The 10577-nt window shown below is 44.0% G+C and overlaps 1 protein-coding gene across 1 annotated transcript; it reads right to left on the bottom strand.

Annotated features, from left to right (window-relative positions):
* Positions 1-1352: 1352 nt before the first annotated feature.
* LOC108914083 lies at positions 1353-1950 on the bottom strand (the record flags this gene model as incomplete). Its single annotated transcript, XM_018719789.1, has 2 exons — positions 1731-1950; positions 1353-1619 (listed from the first exon to the last, which is right to left on the bottom strand). Coding segments are annotated over exons 1-2 (387 nt in total), but the record flags the coding sequence as incomplete, so codon positions are not given.
* Positions 1951-10577: the final 8627 nt, after the last annotated feature.

Below are 10577 nucleotides of genomic sequence, written 5' to 3'. Positions count from 1 at the left end.
ACAGGCGATATGTACTTGGATTTACTACAAAATGTCATCGACCCAGCTCTAACAAATATCATAGAGGACGACCCTGCTTGCAATGAACACGAACTGATTTTCCAGCAAGACGGAGCTCCTCCACATTACTCGCTCAATGTGCGCAATTACCTAAATGAGACCTTTCCAGGACGCTGATAGGACGAAGAGGTGCAATTGAGTGGCCCCCTCGGTCACCCGACTTAAATCCTTTAGATTTCTTTCTCTGGGGGCACATTAAAAGCAAAGTTTACAGCACTCCGCCATTTTTTTTGTATTTTTTCCGTACAATTGAATGGTGTAATCATTTTTTTTAATTTAAACAAATTATCAGCAATTACTAAAAAATTCATTGTTGCAAGTCATTTTTTATTGTTTTTGCATTTTTGAGCATGTTTTTGAACTGTGATGACAGATTTTTTTATTTCACCAAAAAGTATATGTCAAAACGAAAAAAATGACACCGACAGAATTCTCTATGATGATGAAGTAGAAGTTTTCGTTGAAAAAGTGTTTCAGACTGGAAAAAATGAATCTCGGAAACATCTTGATTTTTTTATCTAAAAAAATGGTGTTAATTTAAGACACAGAAGGTATACCTTCACCAAGTTTCGTCAAAATGAAATTATTTTTGCGGAAATAAAAAACGAAAAATAAGAAAAAAATTTTTATTTCGCATTTTTCTCGGAAATTTTGGAGTTATCCTAAAAAGTGACATTTACAAATGTTGCATGATCTACAACTTTTGTATTAGATACTTTTTTGTTTGATGTCATCTCTCGCCAGAAATTCCAATGATACAATTTTTTACATCTTTTCAACCCCCCCAAATCAACCCTACGCCACCCCTGCTCACGCATTTATTTTTTTACGTTTATTATACCTTTACCATGTCCACTTATAAAAGTCCAGGTAACATTTTTTTTCCTTCTAAATGAGTTATTGATCGGTCCTAAAAATATATGAAACAGAATTTAGAAGCACAATATACTTTGAAAATAATTGCTGATCACTTCGTTTGAGAAAACGATATAGAAACTTTCAAAACTGCCTTAAAAATATTATTTTTAAGTCATTAAAATTAACAACAAAATAAATATGAACTTCTAGGGTTTCTATCNAAAGTTGTCCCCCTCAGAAACAAATTTGACCTGTTTTTGGATTTTGCCGAAAAGTTCTTTACTACCCTGTAATGCCTTGCGGTACGTTTTCGATGGGCTCCCCTGTATAATATATACATTGTGAATACGTATAAGGTGAGTCGGAAGGTAAAATTTTTGTGATAATTTGGGTGGGTTATGGTATAGTAAATAATTACCAATATAAGTACTCACGAGTTCTGTGCTAATTTCACGTAAGATTTCTAACACAAATACATTGCTCTCAGCTCCTGGTATAGGTCTAACATGTACAGGATAGTTTATACAGAAGTAACACAGTTTCATTTCCACCGTTCCAGTAGTTGCACTGAAGTACTGCATCATCTCGTCATCAGAATAAAGGCTAAGTAGCACCTTTCTGGAACTTTTAAAACCAATGGTGTTATGTAGATTTTTTTCACACTCTGTACAAATGATTGGATTATTGCTGACACTGAAATTCTAAAATTATAAATATTAAACAATCACTGAAATAACAAGTTTTATTTTGTGTTTACTATTACTTCACATGTAAAACTAAAGAATACTGAAAAAAATGTATACTATACTTACTAAATACAACAGCAGTACGTCTGAAAATTCCAATGCAATTTCCTCAGTTATAGTTAAACAATTATCAAACTTGGTTGTAAGACAAAGTCTACAAACATTTCTCTCCATTAAACTATCCATAGTTGCGTTCGTACATACTTTCAGAACAGGATTTGGAATTTGTAGATATCAACAAACCTGTTATGTGTGATGTACAAATGTAAACAAACAATTTAAGAAAACAAAAGCCACCCAACCAAAACTATTTACAAGCAATCTTTAAATTGGAAAAAAGTCAGAGGAATAAAGAAGAAGAAGAAGAAGTTAGCTTTATCCATATACATACAATCTACAGATAGTAAATATATGGCTTTTTCAGACATTTTGATATAAACCTATATTGTGACCACAGTATACTAATCAATCAGTATGGAATTTTAAATGATTTATGAATGAATTTCGTATGGCAATTTTTAAATACCCCCACCCTAGGAAAAGTAGCTGAGAATATGTCGGATCCTTCGAGCATATACTACCGGAAGCATGCCATTGCGAAAATTGTGGCAGAGTGTGCGAGAGAGACAGACAGTACCTCAGTACATGCTGTCTTACATCAAGTTTACAAGTTGTCAAGTTTACATTTTTTGGTTAAATACAGGTTTAGTTATTTGAATTCCAGCAGAAATAATTTAGATTAGATTATATTGGTTTGAATTTTATAAATTTTGTTCAAAAACTTACGAAAGCGTATTTATTTTCTAAACATATATTATATGTATACAGGGTGTTTCAGTTCGAGTGAATCAAACTTTAACCACAAATTGAACTCAATAAATAATTTAGAATTGCCTTATAAAGCAAAAGTCCCACCGTTTTCACTGTACAGGGCCGTATTAGTCGGTTATTAAAATCATATTATTTACGAAATCTTTATAACAAATTGATTCAAATTTGGTGTGGTGTTATAGTCCTTCCGAAGTCAACTGAATATGCAAAAAAACGTCTGGTAATAAAATTTAATGAGTTTCATAGGCGTCCCTAAAAAACAATTTCTGCCAAAGGTAAAAAATTATAATAATTTGTATATAATGTGTAGGAAATTTCTATTATATGTTCATTTGGCCAACAACATATTTTAATTATTTATGTCCTCAAACAATTTTATTATATTGGTGGTAAATTTCGTTTTGTTCCGTTTCAAAAGGTCTCTAAAATGCCATGTTGTGATAATATTAGTAAACAAAATATCCCTCTTATTTCTCCCTTTCGCAATTGTAATATGAATGATTGATAGAAGATGCCTATAATAAATTAAAATTGCCTGATTCACACCAAATTCCGCACTGCTGCACTGCACTGCTGGGCAATTTATGAGCCACTTGTCACCTGCTGTGATTTATTGCCCAGAAGCCCAATACAACTGTGCTCCTTTTCCTTTGGCCGCGCTCGCATTCTTCAACGGAGCGTATACATTTCTGTCATCTCCACGTTTAGTTCGATCAGACCTGTTTATGGGTATGACTAATTAAATATTGGAACAAGTTTTTCAAATATTTCAATGCCGAGTTGTTGCTTAGCGACCGAGCCTGGTACATATACCTTGAAATTATTGGTTCTTCAATTGACTTCGGAAAAACTATAACATTTACACATGTGTATAATTTACTGTAAAATTTACAAATTTATGTGGCGTAGGAATGGATAGTTAAGTGGGATTTTTTACCCCAACTTCTACGCCAATGACCTAATAATTATTTGGGATTCAGTTTTAGATTCTGTCGACAATTCTACATAAAAAAAGGTATACTGTATCGTTTTACCGAAAATCTCTATTGAATGGTAGACCGTTCTTCTGATAAGAAAGACAAACACTAATATTTCAAATCTTTAAGAGGAATTCACCACATTACAAATGCAATAAATAAGACACAAGGGATTATATTTAGAATTTACCAGTCGTTTCGCCGATGTAGACATATTATTTAATATTGTTTCGAATTCTGAAGTTAATGCGTGACATTATAATAGTATTAATTTAAAATTTATTTCCTATCCCTAAGAAACTAAATTTTTTATCAGAAAAACGTTCTCCCATTCAACTGAGATTTTCAGTAAAATAATACACTATACCGATTTTCAAGAAGTATACCTTTTTATGTAGAATTATCAACGGAATCTAAAAATGAATCTCAAATGATTATTAGGTCATTGGCGTAGAAGTTGGGGTAAAAAAATCCCACGTAACTACCCATTCTGACGTCACTGACCTACAAAAATTTGTAAATTTTACAGTAAATTATGAATATATGTAAATGTTAACACCACGACAAATTTGAACCAATTTGTTATAAACATACTAAAGATTTCGTAAATAATATGATTTTAACAACCGATCAATACGGCCCTGTATAGTGAAAATGGTGAGACTTAGACCCTTGCTTTATAAGGCAATTCTGAATTATTTATTGAGTTCTATTCGTAGTTAAAGTGTGATTCACTCGAACTGAAACACCCTGTATGTAATGTCCACGAACGCGGTTATTTCGGACCCGTTTGGAGATGGTGACGTGGTTGGGGGCTAGACATGACAATCCCCTCCTCAGGCAAGCCGTTGACTACGTACCCGACGTGACCGACAAACACAAAAGACCTAGACACCAACTTGACCCTGGGTGACCACCCCAATGACCCCCTCCCCCTGCCCGCTAACCTTTTCTGTTTCAGAGACAGCCAGGATCAAGAAACNCGTGCCATGATTTGGTCGCCGACGGTGAAGGTGACGACTGGTTGAGTGTCTCGCCTGTCATATCTGGCCTGGAAGTCCAGTTGCCTGGCTCTGATGATTTCCCTTCCGGGACGGACTGGTCGTTCCCGCTGCCTATTGTACTCGGGGATTTCCCACTGGCCTGGGACTGGAAGTTGGTAGCCTAGCACTAGGTTGCTAGGTGCTTCGCCGGTAGCCTCATTCCGCCGGTTGCGGAGTGTGAAGAGGGCCCTGGGGAGATAGCGATCCCAGGTACGAGCATCCTCATCCAAAGTAAGTACCCGCAGGACCTTCTTCCGCTCCTGGACCCGTCTCTCCACGGGGTTAGCACGTTGGTGTTCGACGGCGGTAAAGAGGGACTCCATTTGATTTCTCTGAAAGTAGTGCTGCACTGTATTGCCGGTGAAAATGCGACCGTTGTCGCTGACGACGGTCCTCGGGGTACCGAATCGCTCCACGACATTCTCATCCAAGAATCTCGTGAATTCCCTGGCTGTAGCAGACCTGACAGCTTTAGCCTCCACCCACTTGGTGCAGAGGTCTTCGGCGATGAAAATAAAGCTATTCCCAGCGAGAAACTCGGTATAGGGACCGAGGACGTCGACGCTGATGGCTTCGAAGGGTGCCGTTGGTTGATGGGCACGTAGTGGAGCAGCTACTTGGGATCTGTTAGGCTTCACAGCGGCGCAGATTACGCAGTCCTTTACGTATTGGCCTACGTGTTTGGTCATCCTACGCCAGGAGTACGTTTGCTGGATTTGACGAAGTGTTTCGTCGCGTCCTGGATGGGCTTGGGCAGCAACGTCGTGATGGTGGTAGATCACGCGTCTGGCCATGCGACGTGGGACTACTAGGAGCTGCTTATCGCCGTCTCGACGCCAAAGGAGGTTATATTGGACCAGGTAGTCTTGTAGGAACTGGCGTTCCCTGGCGGACGTGGGTCCGTTATCCCGGATATTGCGCCATCGCAACTTGTCCTGGGTGACTGTTAGGGACTGGACTTGGGCTGCCTTAACTTGCTGGTACACCTCATCAAAGATGAGCAGGTTGATGGTAGGAACCTCCATTCGGGCAGGATCGAGCATCGATCTCGGGGTTGTGGTTGGTTCCGGATGCCGACTCAGGAAATCGGGCAGCTCATTATTTTTTCCTGGACAGTGTTCCACGTAAAGGGAATATACCTGCAGCAGCAGGGACCATCTGGTGAGCTTCGTTTTGGCGTCCCGTTGCTTGTTCAGCCAGAGCAAGCAACGATTGTCCGTCCGAAGGGTAAAACGGACGTCTGCGAGCAAGTGGGAATAACGTTTGATGGTCCACACGACTGCAAGGGCCTCAATCTCGTTCACGTGATATCGCTTCTCCGTGGTGGTGAGGGAAGCGCTGGCGTGGGATATGATACGTCGTTGCCCGTCGTCGGTTTCTTGAAAGAGGACGGCACCTATGCCCTCTAGGCTGCCGTCGGTTTGATGTATCATTGGCAACTTCGGATCAGGTCGGTGAAGAGTGAGTGGCTTGGCAGCTGCTTGCTTCAAAGCCTCGAAAGCAGCCTGGGTATCTGCGGTCCACACAAATTTGATATCCTGCCTCAGCAGGTTGGTAAGGGGCTGAGTCAGCTGGGCGACGTTTGGGATGTATTCCCGGACCCAGTTGATGGTACCCAAGAAGCTTTGAAGCTGCTTCTTGGTTCGTGGAGCCTCGAACTTCTCCAAGTCCCAAATGTGCTTGGACTGTGGCAGAATTTTCTCTCCGGATATGTGGTGGCCGAGGTAATCCAGCGTCCGTGTGGCGAAGATACACTTTTCCGCCGATGCCTTGAGGTTGTGGAGCCGTAATCGTTCGAAAACCAACGACAGATGGTGAATATGTTCCTCCATGGTTCTGCTAAACACCAGGATATCGTCCAGGTAGACCTTTACAAATTTATGCAGAAAGCCAGGGAGGACTTCGTGGGTCATCAGACGCTGGAACGTGGCGGGAGCGCCCTTGAGCCCAAAAGGCATGACGGTAAATTGGTACAACGCCCCATCGGGCGTGGAAAAGGCGGTGAGTGGCATCGTCTCAAGGCTCAGAGGAATCTGCCAGTATCCACTGCGCAAGTCTAACAGGGTGAAGATGGTGGCATCATTGAGGTCCCTCAGGTTGTCGTGAATTTTCGGCAACACTGATGGTTCGTCCTCCGTCAGGGCATTTAGTTGCCTGTAGTCGACGCAGAAGCGTGGCTTCTTGCCCTCACGTTCGACTATAACAGGCGGAGACGAATAATTGGACTGGGATGGCTCGATGATCCCCTTTTGAAGAAGCTCGTCCACCTGATCATAAAGGATCTGCTTCTTGTGGGCCGACATAGGGTATGACCGCTGATTGACACGCCCAGGTGACTTCAGGGTGACATGGTGTCTTGTCGAAAAAGTGGTTGGTTGGATGGTCGGATTCTCGAAAACGTCTCGGAATTCGAATAACAGTGGTGTTAGGGTATCCGCTGCTTCCAGAGGGATGTCCAGGTTGGCTGGCAGTTCCGCAGGAGGACTGTCCTGAACGGAGGGGGTACGCCAGTACAATGTTTGGCGCTGGTGTCGGCCAAGGTGGATGCAACGGCGTCCGAAATCAGTGACAGCACCGGTTTCCCTGAGGAAGGGAATTCCCAAAACGACCTCTTCTCGGATGTCGTCCATGACATGGACAGTGGTGGTGTAAGCTTGTTGGTCGAAAAGGAGGGTCACGGCTTGGGTGCCCTGACTGGTGACGGTAGTGTTACCGCAGGCAAGTTGCACCTGGGTAACATGATCGCCCTGGGTGGCTGTTGGTTGGACAAGATCGGCTCGAACTATGTTGAGGGCGGCTCCAGAATCAATTAGGGCGGTGCATCTCTGACCTTCCAGGTAGACGGTCAGACGTGGCAATTCGGCATTGGCTGGGACGACCTCAGTGGTAATGTTGTTGAGGTCGCCGACAAGGGCTTCGACATCCATGTTGTCGAAGGGGTTTGGTTCGATTGCCGAGAGAGGCGATTCAACAATCGGACCTGGATCTGGGAGGCTCACTGCCTCGGTGGCTGGGCTGGAGCCCTGGCTGAGGTCTGGCTCGGACCTGCAGCAGGTTGGTTTGGGGCCGGACGGGTACTGGTGCTCGGATGAGCTTGATTTGTCATCGCCGGGCCGTCCCTGGAAGAGTTTCCCTGCCTCCAGGGGTTGTGGGGGCAGTTAACCTGGTAATGCCAGGCTCCACAAAAGCGGCACGGGCTTGGTGGCTGGCTTGAGTTAGCAGGCCATGGTGGCCTTGGATTGGTAGGCGCCTGCCTATGAGGTGGCCCACTGGGCTGGCGAAGGTTGACTTGCGCGCACTGGTGCTGGGGGTCGGTCTCGTAAGTCGAGTTCGATTTGCTCGGCGAACCTGGATAGGTCCTCAAGGTTGTTGAATGATTGTGAGCGTAGGTGTACTCACAACCTTGGATTGAGTAGTTCCATCAGGATATCGATCATGGCTGATTCGGGTAGGTGGGGGGTCTATCCTGGCAAATAACGCTCGTTTTTGTACCGCTGCAACAATCGATCCTCGTAGTCACGGAAACCCAAGAGGTATGATTTATAGGGTTCATACCACTTAGCGGCATCACCTCGCAGCTGCCTTACAGCTAGGTCAGCTTGCTCCTGTTCGTCCTGGATATTGGACTGCCGGAAGTGCTCCCTTAAACGCCTCAGGAAGAAGAGTGGATCATCCTGATCGGCGCCGGAGAAGGTATGGATGAACGTCCTTGGTGGTGGCTTTCGGTTGCCTTGAATGGCTAGAGTCAAAGCCTGCGGAAGCTCGACGGTGCTTGGCGTAGAGCTCTGCGGTGTAGGAGGTCTAGGTTGGGACGGTAGTCCTTGATGCGGGTAACCATGGAAGGACACCTCGCTGTCCAGCAGGGAAGGCCTCAAAGGCACTCGCGGTGGGGTACCAGGTAGGCACGGTGATGGCTCCATGTCGGATGTTTTTTTTTATTTTTTTATTATTTTATTATTTTTCTTTTTTTTATTTTATTTATTTTATTTTATTTATTATTTTTTTTGTTGGATTTATTTTTATTTTATTTTATTTTATGACCTGGTGGACCTGGAGTACGCCTGGTGGGGGCTTGGTGGACCCTTGTGGACCTAGGGTGGACGTAGTAGACCTGGAGTAGGCCTAGCGTAGACGTAGTGGACCTGGTGGAGGCCTAGTGGACCTGGACTAATCCTGGTAGTCGTCGAAGATGCTCCGCTGGGATCGCACAGGCTCCCTTGCCTGTGTAGGTAACCTGGATATCGGTTACTCAAGCCTCACCTGCTGGGCGCCATGTCCACGAACGTGGTGGCTTCCGTACCCGTTTGGCGATGGTGACGTGGTTGGGGGTATCCCTAAGAATCCCCAGGACACGTTGGATACGTGCAGGAAGCGTTTCTGCACGGCCGCGGCTGCTTCTGCGGATGTCGGGTTTGGCTCGCGTTGTGGAACGATAGGTGTAGGTGTAGGTTTCCCCTTAATTAATAAGTAAAGGGGAACTTGTTAACGAATTCTTTTTTCCCTATTTTGTGGAATGACAGACAAGCCGTGCCACAAGCTGAGGGGAACAGCTTTAATATACCCCGAAGGGTACTCTCAGTACTACTACTATTTAAAAATTGGTAGCGACTACTCGTCACTAAAGGAGCGGACAATGAGAGACTATTCGATTCAAACACTATATTACAAGTGTGAAGACCAACTCAGATAAGCTTTTTGTGTCAAGTCTTGACTGAGAGTGAGCTACCGAGGCAAAACTCGGCTGTCGTATAATGTAAGCGAGCGAACTTCAGATTTCGACTATCTTTCGAATCCAAGTTCCAACGCCCGGAACAGCGCTCCAGTGCAAGCTCTCTACGCAGAACATGAAGCCATAACAAACATATTCCACGATGTTTCTAATCCCGAAGCCGAAGTCGCTGTCAGGAGGAGTAAAAATTTCACCCATGTTTCCAATCCGAACCTCAAAATCCAGCACAGAGCTCCAAGCCCGATTTCCAACATAAGAAATCGAAGGCAAAGCATTAACTTACATAATGTTTCTAATCCTGAAGCCGAAGCCGCTGTCAGGAGAGACAGTAAGAATTAAGATAAGAGGTAAGAATTTCACATATGTTTCCAATCTGGAAGCTAAGTCCGCCAGTAGCAACCTCACCTACGTTCCTATGATCAAAAATCAAAGCAAGAGACAGGATTTGCATAAAGTTTCCAATACGGAAGTTAAAGCCTCCCTTGAGCAAAAGTAAAATTTTCACCCAAGTTTCCATTCCGAATCCAAGAATCCCGGACAACGTCCTAAGTCCGATGTCCAGTAACACAAACCAAATCCAAAGCTATAATTTGCACAAAGCTTCCATTCGCAGAGCCGATGTCACTACCAGAGCGAAGAGAGAAAAAATCGACAAGGTTTCGAATCCGGCTACCATCCAGCCGTCTCGAACCAAGATGAAGCAGTATCCAAGGGAAACAAACAAAACCGACTATGTTTCAGATTTCCAACATCGCAGAGCCGCAGTTGAGCCAAGCCAAATCGCCGATGTTTCCAATCCACCCGCGAGAAGCCGCAAATCGTCAAAAAAGCGCCCCCTGGTGATGGAGACGAGATGGACCACATCGAGGACAACTGATGTGAAGCCGACAACGAGCCAGCAGTCACAAAATCGACCCACTTTCCAATGGTCCCCGGCCTTGCAGGGGAGCACCAGTCAAGAAGAGAAGGAAGAATTGCATAAAAAACCCGGGAATCAACCGCGGATCAAGGCCGCGAATCCCCTATCGCGATGGATCGTCAGCTGCGGGCATTTGCAGTTATTTAACCGGATCGAAGTATCCGGCCAGTCTCTGTTGTGGGACGCTCCAAATTTTAGTTGCGACATTAAAGCCTATATAGTCAATATTACAGCCTTTCGCAAGCTTTTAACCAATTGTTAGAGTCAGATTTTTGTTTAATAAATATATATATAACCTAACCTACCTCTTATCTATAAAAGAAAGAGAAATCACGGGCCAGTAGCCAGCCCTATCAAAGTGTTAGATATAAGCTCTAGTGAAGTGCATCAAACCGCCCCTATAGTTATCAGAAC

The sequence above is a fragment of the Anoplophora glabripennis genome, unplaced genomic scaffold, assembly GCF_000390285.2.
Source record: "Anoplophora glabripennis isolate ALB-LARVAE unplaced genomic scaffold, Agla_2.0 scaffold1343, whole genome shotgun sequence".
NCBI lineage: Eukaryota > Metazoa > Arthropoda > Insecta > Coleoptera > Cerambycidae > Anoplophora > Anoplophora glabripennis.
The sequence above is the reverse complement of the archived record's forward strand: the minus strand, read 5'-3'. Positions and strand labels throughout refer to the sequence as shown.